Genomic DNA, 22,570 nt, shown 5'->3' on the forward strand with positions numbered 1-22,570 from the left:
GGCAGAGGGGGCCCCATGGCGGCGGCCGGAGGCGGGGGGTCCCCGGCGGCCCCCGCGCCGGCGCTGCAGCCCCGCTGGAAACGCGTCGTGGGCTGGTCGGGCCCGGTGCCGCGGCCGCGCCACGGCCACCGCGCCGTCGCCATCAAGGAGCTCATCGTGGTGTTCGGCGGCGGCAACGAGGGCATCGTGGACGAGCTGCACGTCTACAACACCGGTGAGACCCCGCCACGGGGGGACGGGGCCATCCGGGCATCTCCGGGGGTTCCCAAGGAATCTCTGGGGGTCCCTGGGGGCTCTGGGGGGATTGGAGGGGGTTTCAGGGCATCCCTGGGGGCTCTGTGGGGATTGGAGGGGTCCCTGGGGTTTCAGGGGGTCCCTGGGGGCTCTGGGGGGATTGGAGGGGTCCCTGGGGTTTCAGTGGGTCCCTGAGGTCTCTATGGGGTCTGGGGGGGTCCCTGAGGTCTCTATGGGGTTTCTGGGGGTTCCTGGGGTCTCTGTGGAGTCTGGAGGGTCCCTGGGGTCTTTGAGGGTCTCTGGGGGGTCCCTGGGGTTTCTGGGGGTTCCTGGGGTCTCTGTGGGGTCTGGGGGGGTCCCTGGGGTCTCTGTGGGGTCTGGGGGTCTCTGTGGGGTCTGGGGGGGGGTCCCTGGGGTCTCTATGGGGTCTGGGGGGGGTCCCTGGGGTCTCTGTGGGGTCTGGGGGGGTACCTGAGGTCTCTATGGGGTTTCTGGGGGTCCCTGGGGTCTCTGTGGGGTCTCGGGGGTCCCTGTGGTCTGGGGGAGTCCCTGGGGTCTCTATGGGGTCTGGGGGAGTCCCTGGGGTCTGTGTGGGTCTCTGGGGGGTCCTTGGGGTTTCTGGGGGTCCCTGGGGTCTCTGTGGGGTCTGGGGGTCCCTGGGGTTTTGGGGGGGCCCTGGGGTTTGTACTTGACCTGAGGGGTCTCTGGGGGGGGCCTAGGGGGCTTCCCCCCTCCTCTGTGGGATCCCTGCCCCCCCCCCCCATGCTTTATGGTTGCCATGGAGATGGGAGGGGCTCCAGTGTCCCAGGGTGCACCGGGGCAGCGGCTTCCCCGCCCCCTCCTCGCTCACCCCTCCCAGGCCTCGGTTCTAATTAACCCTGTCTCTAATTAACCCTTCGCTCCCTCCTTTTGAGACACCCAGCTCCAGGTTTGGCTTGGGTCGGGGTGACATTTCCGAGTTCTCTTTATGCATATTTAAAAAACTCCCAGAAAAGGATTTTCTTATTATTTATTTTGTATGTAATATTTTGTTGTTTTTTTTTTTATTTTTTTTAGCCACAAACCAGTGGTTCATCCCGGCGGTGCGGGGCGACATCCCGCCCGGCTGCGCCGCCTACGGCTTCGTGTGCGACGGCACGCGGCTCCTGGTGTTCGGCGGCATGGTGGAGTACGGCAAGTACAGCAACGACCTCTACGAGCTGCAGGTACCCGGACGCCTGGGCCCCTGGGGCTGCGGCGCGAGGCGGGGGGCGCCCGGGTCCCTCCGGACCCCGTTTGGGGTTGGGGATCCGGGGGTCCGCGCGGGCTCGGGGGCTGTTCCCGCTTCCCGGCTCAGCCGGCGCGTTCCCTGCAGGCCTCTCGCTGGGAATGGAAGCGCCTCAAGGCCAAGACGCCCAAGAACGGCCCCCCGCCCTGCCCCCGCCTGGGCCACAGCTTCTCCCTCGTGGGCAACAAGTGCTACCTGTTCGGCGGGCTGGCCAATGACAGCGAGGACCCCAAGAACAACATCCCCCGGTACCGGCCGCGCGGCCGCCGTCCCCGCGCCGGCCCCGCGAGCCGCGCCGCGAGCCCGTCCCGCGCTGTCCCCGCAGGTACCTCAACGACCTCTACGTGCTGGAGCTGCGGCCCGGCTCCGGCGTGGTGGCCTGGGACATCCCCATCACGTACGGGGTGCTGCCGCCGCCGCGCGAGTCGCACACGGCCGTGGTCTACACCGAGCGCGACAGCCGCAAGTCCAAGCTCGTCATCTACGGCGGCATGAGCGGCTGCCGCCTGGGCGACCTCTGGACCCTCGACATCGGTAGGCCCGGACGCCTGGGCCCGCGGGAGCGGGGCGCCCGCCGCTTTGGGGACGGATTTCACCCTTTTTGTCCCGTTTCGTTGCTCTCTCCGGCCGGCAGAGACGCTGACCTGGAACAAGCCCAGCCTGAGCGGGGTGGCCCCGCTGCCCCGGAGCCTCCACTCGGCCACCACCATCGGCAACAAGTGAGTCCCGAATCCTCCTGTGGCCCCGGACACATTCGAGGGGGGTCCCCAAATTTTCCCTGGCCTTTTTTTGTCCTTCATGACCCCCCCAGATGGACACTGAGGTTCCCCAAACTCCCTGGAACCCCAGCTGGATGTGGAGTCCTCCAAAAGGCAGTTTTTGTCCCAATGTCTCGTGGATTTGGGGGTCCTCTTGTTCTCCGGGATGGATTTGGGGGTCCCCTGCACCCGACTAGACCCCATCTCTCAGCACCCCCTTTTTCAGTGCAGTCCCAAACTTCTTCCAATGTTTCCCTCCCTGCTTGAGTCTCTCTGCTCCCCCCAGCGCTGGTTTTGGGGTCCCTCTCCCCCCATCCCTCCCCGGAGGTGCCCGCGGGGACCCCCCTGACCCCCGCCATGTCCCCCCCATAGGATGTACGTGTTTGGGGGCTGGGTGCCCCTGGTCATGGACGACGTCAAGGTGGCCACGCACGAGAAGGAGTGGAAGTGCACCAACACGCTGGCCTGCCTCAACCTGGGTAAGAACCCCCGAACGCGTCCCCTGGCGCGGCCACCGCCGCCGCGGCCCCTCACGGCCCCCCGTGTCCCCCCAGACTCCATGGCGTGGGAGCCCATCCTCATGGACACGCTGGAGGACAACGTCCCGCGCGCCCGCGCCGGCCACTGCGCCGTGGCCATCACCACGCGCCTCTACATCTGGAGCGGCCGCGACGGCTACCGCAAGGCCTGGAACAACCAGGTCTGCTGCAAGGACCTCTGGTACCTGGAGACCGGTGAGTGGAGTCGCCCTCCGAGGGCCTCGCGGTGGCCGCTTGGGGCCTTGGGCTGTCCCTAGGCCCTGGAGGACGTCCCCATGCTCAGGAAGACCTCTCAGTGTCTCATCTTGGTATCTTTTGGTGTCCCCAAGCCCCTCATGGCGTCTCGTTAGGATTATGACACCTTCAGGCAGCTTGGGGCGTCCCGTTGGTACCTCAGGGTGACCCGTTGGTGCTTTGTGACGTCCCCAAGCCCTACAGGGACCCTATGGTGTCGTGTTGATACCTCACGATATTCTTTTAGGCCCGTGGGCATCCCCAGGCCCTGTGGGTACCTTGCGGTGTCCCCATAGGCACTTCATGGTGTCTCCAGGCCCCACTGGCATCTCATGGTGTCCCTTTAGGCCCATGGGCATCCCCAGGCCTCATAGGCACCTCGTGGCATCCACTTGGCACCTCGTGGTGTCACCAGGCCCCATAGGTACCTTGTGTTGTCCCCTTGGCACCGTGTGGTGTCCCCGGACTCATAGGCGTCCCGTGGGCATCCCCAGGCCCCATAGGTACCTTGTGTTGTCTCTTTGGTACCTTGTGCTGTCCCCAGACCCATGGGCACCCCACGATGTCCCCATAGACACCTCGTGCCGTCCCCTTGGCACCTTGTGGCACCCCGATGGCTTCCTGGCCTGGCCCAGAGAGGCCTTGGGCCAGGGCCGGGTCCCCGTGGGGCCTCTCGCTTCCCCACCACCCCCAATGTCCCCTCCCACTCTCGCTGTCCCCTGACGCCCGCCCCGGTGCCGTGTCCCCCGTCCCCCCCGACGTCCCCGGTGCCCGTGTCCCCCGTCGACGCCCGCTCCGGTGCCCGTGTCCCCTGTCCCCCCCTGACGCCCGCTCCGGTGCCGTGTCCCCCGTCCCCCCATGACGTCCCCGGTGCCCGTGTCCCCCGTCCCCCCCTGACGCCCACTCCGGTGTCCATGTCCCCCGTCCCCCCCGACGTCCCCGGTGCCATGTCCCCCGTCCCCCCCCGACGTCCCCGGTGCCGTGTCCCCCGTCCCCCCCTGACGCCCGCCCCGGTGCCATGTCCCCCGTCCCCCCCTGACGTCCCCGGTGCCGTGTCCCCGCAGAGCGGCCGCCGGCGCCGGCGCGCGTGCAGCTGGTGCGCGCCAACACCGCGTCGCTGGAGGTGAGCTGGGGCGCCGTGCCCACGGCCGACTCCTACCTGCTGCAGCTGCAGAAGTACGAGATCCCGGCGGCCGCGTCGCCCGCGCCCGCGCCGGTGCCCTCGGTGCCCGCCAACCCCCCCAAGAGCCCCGCGCCAGCCGCCGCGGCCCCCCCGGGCCCCCCGCCGCCCGCGCCGCAGCCGCTGCCGCCCGTGGGGCTGACGCTGCTGCCGCCCCCCGCGGCGGCTCCGGCGGCCCCGGCGGCGGCTCCGGCGGCGGCTCCGGCGACCACGGCCCTGCAAGTGCTGCCGCCCGCGGCCGCCGCGGCGCTGCCTGGTGCCGCCCGCGCGCCCGGTGAGCGGGGACGGGGCTGGGGAGCGTCACGGGCTGCGGCCGCGTTGGGGACGCGCTGGGGACGGTGTGGGGGCGTTGGGGACAGCGTGGGGGACAGCGTGGGGGCGTTGGGGACAGCGTGGGGGACAGCGTGGGGGCGTTGGGGACAGCGCGGGGGCGTTGGGGACAATGCGGTCAGCATTGGGGACAGCGTGGGGGCGTTGGGGACACGTCGGGGACAGCGTGGGGCCGTTGGGGACGCGTCGGGGACAGCGTGGGGGCGTCGGGGACAGCGTGGGGCCGTTGGGGACGCGTCGGGGACAGCGTGGGGCCGTTGGGGACGCATTGGGGACAGCGTGGGGGCGTTGGGGACGCGCTGGGGACAGCGTGGGGGCATTGGGGACGATGTGGTTAGCATTGGGGACAGTGTGGGGGCGTTGGGGACGCGTCGGGGACAGCGTGGTGGCATCGGGGACAGCGTTGGGGATACATTGGGGACGGTGTGGGGGCGTTGGGGACAGCGTGGGGGCGTCGGGGACAGTGTGGGGGCGTTGGGGACATGTTGGGGACAATGTGGGGGGTGCCTTTAGCATAAAGGGGGCTTTGCGGGTAGGGGACCATGGGGGGTGACATTAGCATTAGGGACACATGAGGGACAATGGGGAACACAAAGGGGACACGTTGCGCGCCAAAGGAGATATTGGGGACACCGCGGTGTGCGCAGGAGGGGGCTGGGGAGGGTTATGTGACAATGGAGGGGACCTGGGGACAGCACTTTGGGGATCCTGGTGGCAGTAGGGACACAGGTGTGGCTCTGGGAGCTTGTGGGGACAGGACATGGCCCGTAAGGGGGCAGATTTGGCGGGTAAATGACACCAAGGGACACTTGGGGGGATGTGGATGGGACACTTGGAGTGTTCCAGGGGACGTTGGGAACACGGTTGGGGGACGCACAGGAGGTGGCCGTGGTGGGTTATGCAAGGATAGAGGTGACACGGGGACACCAGAGGAGTTGGGGACACCAGGAGCTGGGTGTCGGGAGCTTGTGGGGACGGGGACAGTCCGTAAGAGGACAAGTTTGGGGTAAGTGACATCAAGGGACGTTGGCGGGGAGCTGGATAGGGCGCGTTTAGCGTTAAAGGAGACATTGGGAGGTTGGGGACGTGTTTGGGGACATCAGGAGGTTCCTGGGGGAGGTTGTGTGAGCACAGAGGTGACATAGGGATAGCGGAGGGGTTGGGGACAGCGCGTTGGGGACACTGGGGACAGGAGCTGCGCACTGGGGAGCTTGCGAGGACGGCCCATAGAGGACAGGTTTGGGGCAGAGGTGACATTGGGGGGCACAGGGAGATAACGGTGCTGGATATGGGGGACACGATGGCTTGGAGGGCCGTGAGGGGACATAGAGCAGCATGGGTGACACGTGGAGGGCAAAGGGACCCGGCACGTGCTGACACCCCCTCCCACTGTCACAGGCGTCCCCGCGGTGCTGAAGGTGACAGGACCCCCGGCGGCGGCGGCCGGCCCCCCCCTGGTGACCGTGCGTTCGGCCGGGCAGCCCGGCAAGGCCCCGGTGACGGTGACGTCCCTGCCCGCCGGCGTGCGCATGGTGGTGCCCACGCAGAGTCCCCAGGGCACGGTGAGCGACGCGCTGGGGACAGCGCAGGGGACAAGGGCGCGTGGGGACAGGGAGGGACGCGGGAGCGGACGGGACATGGTGGGGACGCGTGGGGGACGGAGCAGCAGCAGAGGGGACGACGTGGGGACACGGACGTGCAGGTCAGAGGACGGGGCGAACAGAGAGGGGACACGGAGGGACGTTCGGGAGGGAAGAGCGGCCGCGGCGCTGGCGAGAGGGGCCGCGGGGGACCCCAGGGAGCCCCCGGGGGACACGTGGGGACGCGTCCCCCCCCAGGTGATCGGCAGCAGCCCCCAGATGAGCGGCATGGCGGCGCTGGCGGCGGCCGCCGCGGCCACCCAGAAGATCCCGCCGGCCTCGGCCCCCACGGTGCTCAGCGTCCCCGCCGGCGCCACCATCGTCAAGACGGTGGCCGTGTCGCCCGGCACCACCACGCTGCCCGCCACCGTCAAAGTGGCCTCCTCCCCCGTCATGGTAAGGCCCCGGGGGCCCAGGCGTCCGGGCTGCGGCAGAGGGGAAGGATTCCTGCCGTTTCGGGGTGGGATTTTGGCATCTGGGTTGGCTTTGGGAAGGGACAAGAGGGGACCAAGACGCTCCAGAGCGGCCTGGGCACCACGGTCGAACCTAGAGACGCTGCTTGGGGAGAAGGGCCCAGGCGTCCGGGGCCGCCTTGATGTCCCCAAGCCGGGATAGCCCCGATGCGCTGCAGTGGGGGGGGGCCCAGGTGCCGGGGATGGGCCCAGGCGTCCGAGCCGCCGCCGCCTCCTCCCGCCCCGTCCAGGTGAGCAACCCGGCCACGCGGATGCTGAAGACGGCGGCCGCCCAGGTGGGCACGTCGGGGACGGCGCCCAGCACCAACACGGCCACGCGCCCCATCATCACCGTGCACAAGTCGGGCACGGTGACGGTGGCCCAGCAGGCCCAGGTGATGACCACCGTGGTGGGCGGCGTCACCAAGACCATCACCCTCGTCAAGAGCCCCATCTCCGTCCCCGGGGGAAGCGCCTTGGTGAGTGCGGCCCCCCCGCCCCCGGGAGGGCCCCGGCGTCCGGACTGGGGGGACTGCAGCACCCGGGGGCTTTGGAGTCCCCGAGACCCTCGATGCTCCTGTCTTGAGGGTCCTGGGACTCCTGGGAGGTTTCAAGACCTGCCCCCCGCAGTGGCTTCGTCTTGGAGCTCCCGGGAGTTCTGGGGGGTTCCGAGACCCACAGTGGCCTCGTGTGGGAGGGCCCCGGTGTCTTGGGGGTCCCAAATCCCGCATTAGCCTCATCTTGGAGACCCCGGGGTGTTCTTGGAGGCCGCTGGTGTCCCCATGGCGGTAGGGATGTTCCTGCAGCGCCCCTTACCCTCGTCCTCCTCACCCCCCAGATTTCCAACCTGGGCAAGGTGATGTCCGTGGTCCAAACGAAACCGGTGCAGACGTCGGCAGTGACCGGCCAGGCGTCCACGGGCCCCGTCACCCAGATCATCCAGGTGAGCCCCCACCCCGCTGGTGTCCCCATCCTGGCGTCCCCCCTGCCCTGGGGGACCTTGGCAGCCCCCAAACCCCTGGATTTTCACATCTTCCCAGACCAAGGGGCCGCTGCCGGCCGGGACCATCCTGAAGCTGGTGACGTCGGCGGACGGGAAGCCCACGACCATCCTGACCACGACGCAGGCGGGCGCCACGGCCACCAAACCCACCATCCTGGGCATCAGCAGCGTCTCGCCCAGCACCACCAAGCCGGGCACCACCACCATCATCAAGACCATCCCCATGTCGGCCATCATCACCCAGTCGGGGGCCACCGGTGAGCGCTGGGGACGCTCGGGCCACGTGTCGCGTGTCCCCCCGGCCGGTGGCCCTGACATCCTCCCGCTCCCTGCTAGGTGTCACTAGCAGCCCCGGGATCAAGTCGCCCATCACCATCATCACCACCAAGGTCATGACGTCGGGCACGGGGACCCCCGCCAAGATCATCACGGCCGTCCCCAAGCTGGCCACGGGTCACGGGCAGCAAGGGGTGACACAGGTGAGCGCGCGGCACCCGCCACCTGTCCCCTAGGTGGTCGCGCATCCCTTGGGGCCACCCCGCTCACCCGTCTTGTGTCCTCCTGCCTTCCAGGTGGTCCTCAAAGGAGCCCCCGGGCAGCCGGGCACCATCCTGCGCACGGTGCCCATGGGGGGCGTCCGCCTGGTGACACCGGTCACCGTTTCGGCCGTTAAACCCACTGTCACCACGCTGGTGGTGAAGGGCACCACGGGTAAGTGCCTCAAAGCGGGGCCTTCGTCCCCTGGCAGCGCCACCTGCACCGTTCTCCTCGTTCACTCGTGTCCCTAATGACCGCCCCGCAGGCGTCACCACGCTGGGCACGGTGACGGGCACCGTGTCGACGAGCCTGGCCGGGGCCGGGGCGCACAGCACCAACGCCTCGCTGGCCACCCCCATCACCACGCTGGGCACCATCGCCACGCTCTCCAGCCAGGTCATCAACCCCGCGGCCATCACCGTCTCGGCCGCCCAGACCACCATGACGGCCGCCAGCAGCCTCGGCACCCCCACCATCACCATGCAGGTGAGGCAGCGGGGGACACGGCGGGGGGCACCCGTGGACCCGTGGGGGACATGGCCCTGGGTGACCTGAGAGCCATAATGTCACCTGGGGGTCACCAAAGACCCATAGAGCCATGGGAGACGTGGCCCTGGGTGACCTGAGAGCCATAATGTCACCCCAGGGGTCCCCAAACTCCCGTAGATCCATGGGAGACATGGCCATGAGTGACCTGAGAGCCATAATGTCACCCCGGGGGTCACCAAAGAGCCATCGATTTGTGGGAGATGTGGCCATGGGTGACCTGAACTTAACGACAGCAGCCACAGGCCACCATGGACCCATGGGGGTGACACGGTCGTGGGCAAGGTGACACCCAGCCGTGGGTCACCAGGGGCTGTAGTGACCGTTGGGGTGGCCCTGGGGGCCGTATGGATTGTGGGGAGACCCCACAGATTGAGGCTGAGGGCCACAAACCTGGTGGCAAGTGGCTCTCGCTGCCCTGTCCCCAGGGAGCTGAGGGTGACGTGGGGACACAGGTGCCCGTGGGACACTCGTAGCTCCCCGAGCCCCGCGGGTTGGAGGCGCTGGGGCCGCGGTGACGCACTGGGGACGTGGTGACGCGCAGGAAGGTGACGCGGTCCCCGGGCGCAGCCCGTGTCCCAGCCCACGCAGGTGACGCTCATCACGACGCCCAGCGGCGTGGAGGCGCAGCCCGTGCACGACCTGCCCGTGTCCATCCTGGCGTCCCCCACGGCGGAGCAGCCCGCGGCCACCGTCACCCTGGCCGAGCCGGCGCCGGGCGACGCGGCGGGCGGCACCGTCACCCTGGTGTGCTCCAACCCGCCCTGCGAGACGCACGACACGGGGACGACCAACACGGCCACCACCACCGTGGTGGCCAACGTGGGGGGCGGCCTGGCGCCAGCGGGGGCCACCGTGCAGCTGCTCTGCGATGGCCCCGACGGGCTGCCCGGCGCCAACGGCGGCATCGTGCGCGTGTGCGCCAACCCGCCCTGCGAGACGCACGACACGGGGACGACCAACACGGCCACCACCACCACCGCAATGGGCACCACGCGACCCTGCGCCAACCCACCGTGTGAGACCCACGAAACGGGGACGACCAACACGGCCACCACCACCACGGCCGTGGGGACGCGGCCCTGCGCCAACCCGCCCTGTGAAACCCACGAAACGGGGACGACCAACACGGCCACCACCACCACGGCCGTGGGGACACGGCCCTGCACCAACCCGCCATGTGAGACCCACGAAACGGGGACAACCAACACGGCCACCACCACCACCGCAATGGGCACCACGCGGCCCTGCACCAACCCGCCGTGTGAGACCCACGAAACGGGGACAACCAACACGGCCACCACCACCACGGCCATGGGCACCACGCGACCCTGCACCAACCCGCCATGTGAGACCCACGAAACGGGGACAACCAACACGGCCACCACCACCACCGCAATGGGCACCACGCGGCCCTGCGCCAACCCACCATGTGAGACCCATGAAACAGGGACGACCAACACGGCCACCACCACCACGGCCATGGGCACCACGCGGCCCTGCGCCAACCCACCGTGTGAGACCCACGAAACGGGGACGACCAACACGGCCACCACCACCACGGCCATGGGCACCACGCGACCCTGCGCCAACCCACCGTGTGAGACCCACGAAACGGGGACGACCAACACGGCCACGGCGGCCGCCAGCACCACGTGCCCGACGCAGCAGACGGCGGCCACCAGCACCACCATGACGGCGAGGGCCCTGGCCGGCACGCGGCCGTGCACCGAGGGTGCCCACGTGGCCAGCGCCGCGTCGCGGCTTTGTGCCAACCCGCCCTGCGAGACCCGCGACACCGGCGCGGCCACCGCGGCGCGGCCCTGCCCGGCCCGGGGACAGGCAGAGGCGGCCGGCGTCCCGTGCCAAAGCCAGCAGACTGCGGCCGCCGCCGGCAACCGGGACCGCTTGGGCACCGGGAGCCAAGAGTGCCAAACGCACGTGGCCACCACGCGGCCCTGCGCCAACCCACCATGTGAAACCCATGAAACGGGGACGACCAACACGGCCACCACCACCACGGCCATGGGCACCACGCGGCCCTGCGCCAACCCGCCCTGCGAGACCCACGAAACAGGGACGACCAACACGGCCACCACCACCACGGCCGTAGGGACGCGACCCTGCGCGAACCCGCCATGTGAGACGCATGAAACGGGGACAACCAACACGGCCACCACCACCACGGCCATGGGGACACGGCCCTGCACCAACCCACCATGTGAGACCCATGAAACGGGGACAACCAACACGGCCACCACCACCACAGCAGCTACCGCGTCGCGGTCGAGCTCCGAAACCCAGGAGGTGGCGGCGGCCACCACGTCGGCCACCACGTCCCCGCCGCGTCCCTGCTCCAACCCCCCTTGTGAGACCCACGAGACGGGGACGACCAACACGGCCACCACGGCCACCGCGGGCAGCTCGGAGCAGGGCTCGCCGCCCTGTGACACCCACGAGACGACAGCCACCGGCACCACCATGACGCCGTCCCAGGGGACCCCTGGTGACATCACGGTGACATCAGCCAGCCCCCAGCCCCTCCATGGCTGCTCCAACCCTCCCTGTGAGACCCACGAGACGGGGACGACCCACACGGCCACCACGGTCACGTCCAGCATGGGTGCTAACCAAGGTGAGGACAAGGACGGGGGAGCCACGGCGGTGTCCCCGTTGTCCCCTCACCTTCTGCCGCGTCTCTCCTTGCAGACCCCCCGCCACCGCCAGCCACCAACGGGCAAGGGGAGCCGGAGACCCCTCCGGGTGACGGGGTTCCCCCCGGGACCCCCAGCCCCGGGCCCAGCGCCCCGGTGGTCACCCAGCCTCGGGCTGTCACCACTGTCACCCAGTCGACGCCAGCGCCGGGACCCGCTGTGCCGGTGAGTGGGGACTGGGGGGACATTGGGGGGCTTTATGGGGCAGCGGGGACCGTGGGGACATCGTGGAGCAGGTAGGACCATGGGGGAGGCCTTGGGGACATGGGGGACATCGTGGAGCAGGTAGGACCATGGGGGAGGCCTTGGGGACATGGGGGACATCGTGGAGCTGGTAGGACCGTGGGGGAGGCCTTGGGGACGTGGGGGGAGGCCTTGGGGACATGGGGGACATCGTGGAGCAGGTAGTACTGTGGGGGAAGCTTTGGGGACGTGGGGGACATCGTGGAGCAGGTAGGACCATGGGGGAGGCCTTGGGGACATGGGGGACATCGTGGAGCAGGTAGGACCATGGGGGAGGCCTTGGGGACATGGGGAGAGGCCTTGGGGACATGGGGGACATCGTGGAGCAGGTAGGACCGTGGGGGAGGCCTTGGGGACGTGGGGGACATCGTGGAGCAGGTAGGACTCTGGCGGAGGCCTTGGGGACGTGGGGGACATCATGGAGCTGGTAGGACCGTGGCGGAGGCTTTGGGGACATCATGGACTAGGTGGGACCTGGGGGGACGTCATGGACCGGGAGGACCGTGCGGGGCTGCTGGGCGCACAGCGGGGGACACAGGTGACGTGGGGGCGCCCTTAGGACTTGGGGGGCTTGTTGAGGGGTGGGGGGGACCTTAGAGACCATGGGGGGGGGCTTGGGAGGGGGTTTGGGGCCACAGGTTGGGGGGACAAGGGAACCGTGACCCCCCCCCCCAACTGCCACGTTTTGTGCCCCCCCCCCCCAGAGCATCTTGTCATTGACGGAGCCCCCCCCGGCGCCCCCGGAGCCTCCGGCCAGCGACTCCCCAGCCCCCCCAGAGCCCCCTCCTGCGGCAGCGACGACCCCCCCGGACGCCACCAGCAGCAGCCCCCCCGCGTCGACGCCGCCCACGGTGACGGCGGTGACGGCGGCCGCGGCGCCGCCGGGCTCCCCGGAGCCCCTGGCCGTGGTGGTGCTGCCCCCCGGCGGCCCCCCCGGCGCGGAGGCCGAGGGGCTGGCGCTGCCCCCCGAGCTCATGGCGGAGGCGCCGCTGGTGGGGCCGGGGCCGCCCCCCGCGGCCCCCGTGGGCCCCCCGGCGCTCGTGGTGACGGGGCTGACGCCCGAGGAGCTGGCGGTGACGGCGGCCGCCGAGGCCGCGGCGCAGGCGGCCGCCACCGAGGAGGCCCAGGCCTTGGCCATCCAGGCCGTGCTGCAGGCGGCGCAGCAGGCGGTCATGGGTGAGCGGGGACGCGGCGGGGACATGGGGGGGACATGGGGGGGACATGGCGGGGACATGGGGGGGACATGGCGGGGACGCGGCGGGGACATGGGGGGGACACGGCGGGGACACGGCGGGGACGCGGCGGGGACACGGGGCGCGAGCGACCTCCCGGCCTCGCCTGGCTCCCATAGCGGCCTCCCGGCCCCCTCTGCCTCCCCCTAAGGGTGGCCCAGCCCCGCGTTCCCCCTCGGGGTGGTGGCTTGTCCCTGTCGCCATCGGGATGTCCCTCCCCGTCCCCCTCAGGATGTCCCTGTCCTCATAATAGTCTTCTCTGTGTCCTCGTCCTTTTCCGGGTGTTTCCAGTCTTTAGTCCCATGGTGGTGGCCTGTCCCCATCACTGGGTCCTCCTCCGTCTCAAGGGTGTTCTTGTCCCCATCCTCATTGTCCTGGGCTGTCAGTGTCCCCATTCCCAGGAGAGTGTCCTTGTGCCCAGCAGGGTGTCCCTTGTCCCCATCCCTATGTCCTCCTCCCTCCCCAGAGTGTCCCCAGCCCTGTCAGAGTGTCCTACCCCCCTCATATCGATCTGTTCACATCACCGTGTCCCTGTCACCATTCCTACTCCCTTCCCAGTAGTGTCCCCATCCCCACACGGGTGTCCTTGTCCCCGTGACTGTGTCCCTATCCCCACAGTGACATCCCCATTCCACGGTGGCCTCGCGCGTCCCCGGCGCCCCCCGTAGACGATGTCCCCCCGTGGTCACCGCCGTGTCCCCCCGCAGGCACCGCGGAGCCGCTGGAGAGCGCCGAGGCCGCCGGGACGCCCGCGGACGCGCTGGGCGCGCTGGACGCGGCGGCGGCGCCGGCCGCCATCCCCATCGTGCTGACGCAGCAGGAGCTGGCGGCCCTGGTGCAGCAGCAGCAGCAGCAGCAGCTGCAGGAGGCGGCGGCGGCCGCGACGCCCCCCCCGCCGCCCACCCCCCCGGCCGCCCCCGCGCCCCCCCCGCCGCCGCCGGCCCCCCCGGCCGCCCCCCAGCTCCCCACGGAGGCGCTGGCCCCGGCCGACAGCCTCAACGACCCGGCGGGCGACGCCAACGGCCTGGCCGAGCTGGGCCCCCCCGGCGGCCCCCCCGGGGCCCTGCTGCCCCCCCCCGCCGACGGTGAGCGCCGGGGGGGACGGGGCCGCCCGGACCCCTTCTTTGGGTGGGGGGAAGCGGGAGGCACTCGGACGCCTGGGCCCCCTGTTTTGGGGAGGAACGGGGCCGCCCGGACCCCATGGGGTTGGGTCGGGGGGGCTTCCTGCACGCCTGGGAATCGGGGGGGATCTGGGTGCCCCGACCCCTTCTTTGGGTGGGGGGAAGCGGGAGGCACTCGGACGCCTGGGCCCCTTGTTTTGGGGAGGAACGGGGGCACCTGGGTAATGGGCCCTGCTAAGGGGGCAGCACCCAAATCCTTGGGGGTGCAGCGGGGTCCATTTCTGGTGGGAACGGGGGGATCCCGTGGGGTCCTGGGCAGAGCGGGGACACCCGGGGTGGCCGGAGCCTCTCGAGGGGGGACTGGGGCACCCGGGCGCCTGGGCCCCTTGTTGTGGTGGGGAGGGTCTCACTGTTGTCCCCCCTCCAGGTCTGGCTCCCTCCAACACCTTCGTGGCCCCCCAGCCCGTGGTGGGGCCCAGCCCGGCCAAGCTGCAGGCGGCCGCGGCCTTGGCCGAGGTGGCCAACGGCATCGAGGCGGCCCCGGTGGTGAGTGGGGGACGGGGGGACGCGCTGGGGCCGCGCGGGGGGCCGGGACCTCTCTGACGTTGTGTCCCCCCCGCAGAAACCGGACCCCTCGGCGCAGCCCCCCAAGGCGCTGGCCAAGAAGGAGAACCAGTGGTTTGACGTGGGCGTCATCAAGGGCACCAACATGATGGTGACACATTATTTCCTGCCGCCCGAGGATGCGCCCGCCACCGACGTGAGTGGGAGGTCCCCAAACCCTGGGGCTGCCCCCGGACGGCCCCTGTGGGCGTCTGTTGGCATCCTGATGTCCCTACGGGCGTGTTGGTGTCCCTATGGGCATCTCCGCTACCTTGATGGCCCCTGTGGGCATCTTGATGTCCATATGGGCATCTCTTGTTATCCCGATGGCCCCTATGGGCATCTGTTGTCATCTCGATGGTCCCTATGGGCGCTTCCTGTCATCTCGATGGCCCCTGTGGGCATCCTGATGACCCTGTTGCCATCTGCTCTTATCCTGTTGACTCCTGTGGGCATCTCAATGTCCCTATGGGCATCTGCTGTCATCCTGATGGCCCCTGTGGGCATCTTGATGCCCCCATGGGCATCTCTTGTCATCCTGATGACCCCTATGGGCATCTGTTGTCATCTCGGTGGTCCCTATGGGCGCTTCCTGTCATCTTGATGACCCCGTGGGCATCTCCTGTTGTCCTAATGCCCTTCATGGCCATCTCCTCTTCACCTGCTGTCCCCAGCAGTCATCTCCATGTCCCTATGGGCATCTCCTGTCATCCCAATGTCCCGATGCCCCGGCCACCTCCCTTGGGCGCCCTCGCGTCCCCGTGGGGAGTCTCCGTCCCTGAGGCGCCCGCGTGTCCCCGCAGGACGACTCGGCCTCCGTGCCCGACTACTCGCAGCTCAAGCGCCAGGAGCTGCAGCCGGGCACGGCCTACAAGTTCCGGGTGGCCGGGCTCAACGCGTGCGGCCGCGGGCCCTTCTCGGACATCTCGGCCTTCAAGACCTGCCTGCCCGGCTTCCCCGGGGCGCCCTGCGCCATCAAGATCAGCAAGGTGGGTCCTGCCCCGCGCCGAGGCCACCCGGGGCCGTGTCCCCCCGTCGTGCTCCTGTCCCCTGCTGCGTCCTCTTTGACGTGGGTCTTGGTCCCTGCACCGCGCTGGCCACCGTGGTCACGTTCTCTGTGGTCGCCACCACCATCCCTATGGGGTTGACATGTCCTTGTCCCCAAAGGTGTCCTCCCCGCTCGTGTCCTAGCCAGGGTGTCCCCATACCGCGTCCCCCATCTCCATGGCCCCTTGTCCTCCGCCACGTCCCCAAGTTGACGCCACAGCGCCCCTTGTCCACGTCCCCCGGTTGACACCACCATGTCCCCATCCCCTCCCTGATCCCGACCAACCCCTCCGTCCCCGTGCAGAGCCCGGACGGGGCCCACCTGACGTGGGAGCCGCCGTCGGTGACGTCGGGGCGCATCGTGGAGTACTCGGTCTACCTGGCCATCCAAGGGGCCGGCGGCGGCGCCGGCGGCGGCAGCGGCGACACCAAGGGCGCCCCGGCCCAGCTGGCCTTCATGCGGGTCTACTGCGGGCCCAGCCCCTCGTGCCTGGTGCAGTCGGGCAGCCTCTCCACGGCGCACATCGACTACACCACCAAGCCCGCCATCATCTTCCGCATCGCCGCGCGCAACGAGAAGGGCTACGGCCCGGCCACGCAGGTCCGGTGGCTGCAAGGTGAGCGCCCGTGGGGCTGGTGCCCGTGGGGCTGCGCCGAGCGAGCCGGGGGCAGCGCCGAGGGGCTGGGGCGTCCCCACCTCTGCGCTGGGGCCTCCCGACGGTGCTCAAGGGGCTCCAGCCCCACGTTGAGGGTCTCCAGCCCCACGTTTAGGGTCTCCCAGCAGTGGTTGAGGGTCTCCAGCTCCCCATTGAGGGTCTCCAACGTTGATTGAGGGTCTCCAGCCCCACGTTGAAGGTCTCCAACGTTGATTGAGGGTCTCCAGCCCCACACTGAAGGTCTCCACCTCCCCACTGAGGGTCTCCCAACAGTGGTTGAGGGTCTCCACCTCCCCATTGAGGGTCTCCAGCCCCACATTTAGGGTCTCCCAGCAGTGGTGGAGGGTCTCCAGCTCCCCATTCAGGGTCTCCAACGTTGGTTGAGGGTCTCCAACGTTGATTGAGGGTCTCCAGCCCCACGTTGAAGGTCTCCAACGTTGGTTGAGGGTCTCCAGCTCCACACTGAGGATCTCCAGTGTTGGCTGAGGGTCTCCCAACAGTGGTGGAGGGTCTCCACCTCCCCGTTGAGGGTCTCCAACGTTGATTGAGGGTCTCCAGCCCCACACTGAAGGTCTCCACCTCCCCATTGAGGGTCTCCCAACAGTGGTTGAGGGTCTCCACCTCCCCATTGAGGGTCTCCAGCCCCACATTTAGGGTCTCCCAGCAGTGGTGGAGGGTCTCCAACGTTGGTTGAGGGTCTCCAACGTTGGTTGAGGGTCTCCAGCTCCACACTGAGGATCTCCAGTGTTGGCTGAGGGTCTCCCAACAGTGGTTGAGGGTCTCCACCTCCCCATTGAGGGTCTCCAGCCCCATGTTTAGGGTCTCCCAGCAGTGGTTGATGGTCTCCAGCTCCCCATTCAGGGTCTCCAACGTTGGTTGAGGGTCTCCAATGTTGATTGAGGGTCTCCAGCCCCACGTTGAAGGTCTCCAACGTTGGTTGAGGGTCTCCAGCTCCACACTGAGGATCTCCAGTGTTGGTTGAGGGTCTCCGAACAGTGGTTGAGGGTCTGCACCCCCACATCGAGGGTCTCCACCTCCCCGTTGAGGGTCTCCAACGTTGATTGAGGGTCTCCAGCCCCACACTGAAGGTCTCCACCTCCCCATTGAGGGTCTCCCAACAGTGGTTGAGGGTCTCCACCTCCCCATTGAGGGTCTCCAGCCCCACATTTAGGGTCTCCCAGCAGTGGTGGAGGGTCTCCAGCTCCCCATTCAGGGTCTCCAACGTTGGTTGAGGGTCTCCAGCTCCACACTGAGGATCTCCAGTGTTGGCTGAGGGTCTCCCAATAGTGGTTGAGGGTCTCCACCTCCCCATTGAGGGTCTCCAGCCCCACATTTAGGGTTTCCCAGCAGTGGTGGAAATCTCCAGTGGCAGCATCTCCAATGTTGGTTGAGGGTCTCCAGCCCCACATCGAGGGTCTCCACCTCCCCATTGCGCTTCTCCCCTGAGGCTGGGGAAGGGGCTGGAGGGACCCCCTGTCCTGACCCCTTGTCCCCTTGTCCCCCCCAGAGTCCAGCAAGGACGGCTCGGTGGCCAAACCCGCCAGCAAGCGGCCGCTCTCGTCCCCCGACATGTGAGTTGGGGGGGCTGGGGGGGGCAGGATGTGGGGTGGGACCTGTGGGGCAGGGGGGGCCTGTGGGGCGGGATGGGGGGATCTGGGGCAGTGGGAGGGGGAGATGTGGGCCCAGGGCTTGGATTGGGGGCGGGGGGGGGCTATGGGGCTGGGGGCGCCGTGGGGCCGCCCCCCAACCCCTGCCCCCCCCCCCCCCAGGAAATCCGCTCCAAAGAAGCCCAAGGCCGACGGGCAGTGAAGGACCCCGCCCCCCCCGCGCCCCGGACGCCTGGGCCCTTCCAGAGCTGCGGGGGGGGGGGGGGGGGTGCGCTAAGGAGGGGGGGGCGGGGGCTTTTTTTTTACCTGTTGCAGTTGCTGGAATGAAGTTTTGTAACCCCGCCCCCCGGCCCCGCCCCCCGGCCCCGCCCCCACGTGGGGCCCCGCCCCCTCTGTACAGACCCCGCCGTGGGGCAGCCGTGGGGCGGGCGGGGGAGCCCCGTGTATTATAGTGTATTGGGGGGCCGCCCCCCCCCCGTGCTGTCCGTATCTGTCGTTTTTGTGCTATTTTGAACAATTAAAGACTTTTTTTGGAGTAAAAAGCGAGAAACGGGGTGTTTGTGCGGACCGCGAGGGCGGGGCTGCTGGGGGCGGGGCTCGAGGGAGGTGGGCGGAGTCAGTGGGAGCAGCGGCAGGGGGCGGGGTCACTGCGCGGAGGGGCGGGGCTCTGCCGCGGGGGCGGGGCCAGGCGCGTCTCGTGACGCGGGCGCCTCAGAGGGTCGCGCGCGGCGGCCGCGCCTGAGGTGACGGGGGAGGGGCGCGTCCGTGGGGCGCCCCCTCCTCCCGCTGTGGGGCCGCGGGGCGGGTTGTGGGGCGCCCCCCGGGTTGTGGGGCGCCCTCGGGGTTGTGGGGCCATGGGCGGGGGTCTCTGTCCCCCCTTTCCTGCTGTCTTTGTTGTGGGGCTGAGGCTTCGCTGTGGGGCTGTCCTGAGGCGGGAGGGGGATGGGTCTGGCTCTGAGGTGGAGGGGGTTGTGGAGCGACCCGTGGTGGGGGCTGAGGGGTCCATAGGGCTGGATCTATGGATAAGAGGTCGGTGGGCTGGATCTATGTGGCAGAGGGGTCTGTGGGGCTGGATCCCTGGCCTGGAGGGGTCCACAGGGCTGGATCTATGGGGCTGAGCCCTCTCTGGGGCACCCACAACAGGGTTATGGGTCTGTGACGCCCAGCCCTTTTCCACAGCCCCAGCTCTGTGGGGCCGGGGTGGGACCCCAGGGTGCTCTCAGTGGGTCTGAGGGCTCCATGGGGCGCCCCACAGCAGAGCCCCCAGCCCCATGGCGTCGCTGAGCGTCTGGCGCGAGCGGGTGGCGTCGGAGCTGGACGCGGCCGTCGCCTTCTGGCTGCGCCACTCGCACGACCCCCAGCACGGGTGAGCCCCGGCGTCCGGGGCCGCGTCCCCCACCTCGGAACGGGCCCGGGCGTCCGAGCGACCCTTGTCCCCTCCGGCAGCGGCTTCTTCTCGTGCCTGAGCCGCGACGGCTCCGTCTACGACGACACCAAATACGTGTGGCTGCAGGGCCGCCAGGTGGGCCCGGACGCCTGGGCCCGCGGGCTCGGGGCCGGGGGGCAGCCCAGGCCGCGCTCACTGCCGCCCTCCCTCCCGCCAAGGTGTGGGTTTATTCCCGGCTTTACCGCAAAATGCCTCGTTTCCGACGCCCCGAAATCCTGGAGGCGGCGCGAGCGGGTGAGAGCGCCCGGACGCCTGGGCCCCTTCCCACCTTGGAGTCAAAACAAGGCGGAGAGGAGTCACCCGGTCGCCTGGACCCCTTAAGTTTTATATATATATATATATATATAGTATGTATCTAGGGTATTTTGGGGACGTTTCCGGATTTCTGAGTGCTTTCCCTGCGCAGGGGGGGAGTTCCTGCTGCGCTGCGCCCGCCTGGAGCCCGGCCGGCCGCGCGCCGCCTTCGCGCTGAGCCGCGCCGGGCGCCCCGCGCGCCTGCAGCGCACCCCGTTCAGCGAGGCCTTCTGCGCGCTGGGCCTGGACGAGCTGGGCCGCGCCGCCGCCTGCGGCCGCTACCGGGTGAGCCGGGGCCGCGGGGAACGTCGGGGGCTGTCTGGGCTGTTCGGCATCCTCGGGTTCGGGAGCCGGCCACCTGGGCCCCTTTTTGGTGTTGGAGCTTGCGAGGAGCACCCGCTTTTTGTTTTACTCACTTTATTTCTCTGTGTTATTTGGGTGTTATTTCGCGACGCCGGACGCCTGGGCCCGCGCGCGGAGCAGGAGGCGGCGCGGGGCTGGATGGCGGCCGTCGCCCGCTGGGCCCGCGAGGCCCCCCAGGAGCTGGGGCGGCCCAGCTGCCCGGGACGCCCCCCCACGAGGCGCTGGCCGTGCCCATGATGGTGCTGGGGCTGGCCGAGCAGCTCCGCGACGACGACGGTGACGACGGTGACAACAATGGTGACAACGAGGGTGACAACAAGGGTGACAACGAGTGGCTGGAGGAGCTGGCGGCCTGGGCCGCCCACAGGCTCCTCGCCCACCTCCAGGTACCCCCGGGGAGGGGTCACCCTCAAATCCCCCCCACGAGCTGCCTGCAGCCCCAAATACCCCCTGTGAGCCCCTGATCCCCCCAGGAGCTTCCTGCACCCTCCAATATCCCCTAATTGCCCCCCAGGAGCTTCCTGCACCCTCCAATATCCCCTCATTCCCCCCAGGAGCTTCCTGCACCCCCATTTCCCTAGCAATCCCCAAGACCCCTCCCAACCCATAGGGAAACCGCCCTGTCCCCCCCCCAGGACCCTAAATCTCCCCCCCATTTCCCCAAAACCACCCGCCCCCCCATTCCCTGTCCCTGCCCCCCGCAGCGGGGTGACTCCGTGGTGCTGGAAAACGTCTCCCCGGAGGGGCAGGAGCTGCCGGGCTCCATGGGGCGCCTCATGAACCCCGGTGAGTCCGGACGCCTGGGCCCCTCGGCGTTGAGGGGGGGCCCGCGCGGAGCCGCCCGGACGCCGGGGCCCACGGCCTGTCCCGCCAGGCCACGCCGTGGAGGCGGGCTGGTTCCTGCTCCGCTACGCCCAGCGCCGGCGCGACGCGGGGCTGGCGGCCCGCGCCATCGCCGCCTTCATCGAGGGGCCCCTGCAGTGGGGCTGGGACCCCCAGCACGGGGGGCTCTTCGCCTTCCTCGACGCCGACGGCCACTGCCCCACGCAGGTAGGTGGCGCCGGGCCCGGACGCCGGGGCCCTCCGCGGAGGGGGACGCCCGGGTGACGCCCGCGTCCCCCCGAAGCTGGAGTGGAGCATGAAGCTGTGGTGGCCCCACGCCGAGGCCATGGTGGCCCTGCTGGCCGCCCACGCGCACGAGCGGCGGCCCCGGCACCTCGAGGACTTCTTCCGCGTGGCCCAATACACCTTCGACAAGGTGCCCGGACGCCTGGGCCCCTGGCGCCCGCGGGGCTGCGGCGCGTCCCGCTCGTGTCCCTTCATTCCCGCCCGACGTCCCCGCAGTTCCGTGACCCCGAGCACGGCGAGTGGTTCGGCTACCTGTCCCGGGAGGGCAACGTGGCGCTCACCATCAAGGGGGGGCCCTTTAAAGGTGAGCGGCGGCGCCCCGGACGCCGGGGCCCCTCGGGCCGCGCGTTGGGGCGCCCGCCTCACGGCGCTGCCGCCCCCAGGCTGCTTCCACGTGGCGCGGGCGCTGCTCATGTGCGAGGAGATGCTGCAGGAGCTGCTGGCGGCGGCCCCGGTGCCGGGCCCCAACGTGAGCCGCTTCCGGATGGGAATGTTGCCGGGCCCGAGAGGACAGAACCACGGAATAGCGAAGGTGGGAAGGGACCTCCAGGGATGACCCGGTCCAACCCCTGCACACACAGGGTCACCCAGAGCACCGGGACAGGCCTGCGTCCAACGGGGTTGGAGGTCTCCAGAGAAGGAGCCTCCACAACCTCTCTGGGCAGCCTGTTCCAGGGCTCGGGCACCCTCAACGTCAATAAATTCTTCCTTAAGTTCCTGGGGAACTTTTGGTGCTTCGGTTTGGGGCTGTTTCCCCTAGTTCTGTCAGTGGCCACCAGTGAAAAGAGGCCAGCACAGCCTCCCTTGAGGTACCTATAGACACTGCCCAGGTCCCCTCTTCTCCAGGCTGGACAGGCCCAGCTCCCTCCGCCTCTCCTCACAGGGCGGATGTTCCAGGTGATCCTGGAACATCCAGGATCATCCTCGTAGCCCTGCATCAAGATGGTGTCGCCCCGGGCATCAAATCTTGCCAGGCTTCAATATGGCATCACCTTGGGCATCAAAGTTTGCCAGGCCCCAACAGGGCATTGCCCCAAGTGTTGGAAGTTTGCCAGGCCTCAACATGGCGCTACCTCTTTGCTTGCGGCTTTTGCCAGGCCCCAACATGGTGTCTCCCAGGTGTCAAATCTTGCCAGGCCTCAACATGGCGCCGCCCTAGGCGTCGAGCCCGCCAGGAGCCAATATGGCGCGGCGCCGCGGCGGCTTCCTCGCGTCACTTCCGCCCTTCTGTGCTGCGTGCCCCGCTGCGCATGCGCAAGGCAGCGCCCGGCGCCCCCTCCCACGCGCACCCCTAGACGGGAGGGGGGAGAGGGCTGTTCCCGCGCGGCGCCGCCCCTCCCGCCGCGCCCGCGGCTGTTCCCGCGCCGCGCCGCCCCCCCCGCCGCCAGCGCTGCG

The 22,570-nt window shown here is 69.2% G+C and overlaps 2 protein-coding genes across 2 annotated transcripts; both read left to right on the top strand.

Moving 5' to 3' along the window:
• Nucleotides 1-18,160, top strand: HCFC1 (host cell factor C1). The gene is made up of 27 exons (XM_088535686.1): nucleotides 1-214; nucleotides 1,291-1,439; nucleotides 1,589-1,749; nucleotides 1,827-2,035; nucleotides 2,136-2,220; nucleotides 2,632-2,738; nucleotides 2,814-2,993; nucleotides 4,097-4,309; nucleotides 5,941-6,104; nucleotides 6,381-6,578; nucleotides 6,886-7,113; nucleotides 7,473-7,577; nucleotides 7,675-7,894; nucleotides 7,974-8,116; nucleotides 8,210-8,348; nucleotides 8,440-8,660; nucleotides 9,291-10,370; nucleotides 10,674-11,355; nucleotides 11,430-11,599; nucleotides 12,382-12,853; nucleotides 13,617-13,994; nucleotides 14,458-14,576; nucleotides 14,653-14,790; nucleotides 15,437-15,622; nucleotides 15,985-16,297; nucleotides 17,844-17,907; nucleotides 18,106-18,160. Exons 1-27 carry the CDS (start codon nucleotides 16-18, stop codon nucleotides 18,143-18,145), a joined length of 6,363 nt encoding a protein of 2,120 aa, XP_088391812.1. The 5' UTR covers nucleotides 1-15; the 3' UTR covers nucleotides 18,146-18,160.
• A 481-nt stretch (nucleotides 18,161-18,641) lies between these two features.
• Nucleotides 18,642-21,707, top strand: LOC148592104 (N-acylglucosamine 2-epimerase-like; the record flags this gene model as incomplete). Its single annotated transcript, XM_088535687.1, is given in 12 exon segments — nucleotides 18,642-18,686; nucleotides 19,202-19,309; nucleotides 19,390-19,465; nucleotides 19,549-19,624; nucleotides 19,797-19,969; nucleotides 20,168-20,237; nucleotides 20,240-20,433; nucleotides 20,752-20,833; nucleotides 20,922-21,097; nucleotides 21,174-21,305; nucleotides 21,392-21,479; nucleotides 21,559-21,707. Coding segments are annotated over 11 exon segments (1,311 nt in total), but the record flags the coding sequence as incomplete, so codon positions are not given.
• Between the last annotated feature and the right edge of the window lie 863 nt (nucleotides 21,708-22,570).

This window comes from Tinamus guttatus, unplaced genomic scaffold (genome assembly GCF_059628265.1).
Source record: "Tinamus guttatus ecotype Peru unplaced genomic scaffold, ASM5962826v1 Tinamus_guttatus_pri_ptg000642l, whole genome shotgun sequence".
NCBI classification, from domain to species: domain Eukaryota; kingdom Metazoa; phylum Chordata; class Aves; order Tinamiformes; family Tinamidae; genus Tinamus; species Tinamus guttatus.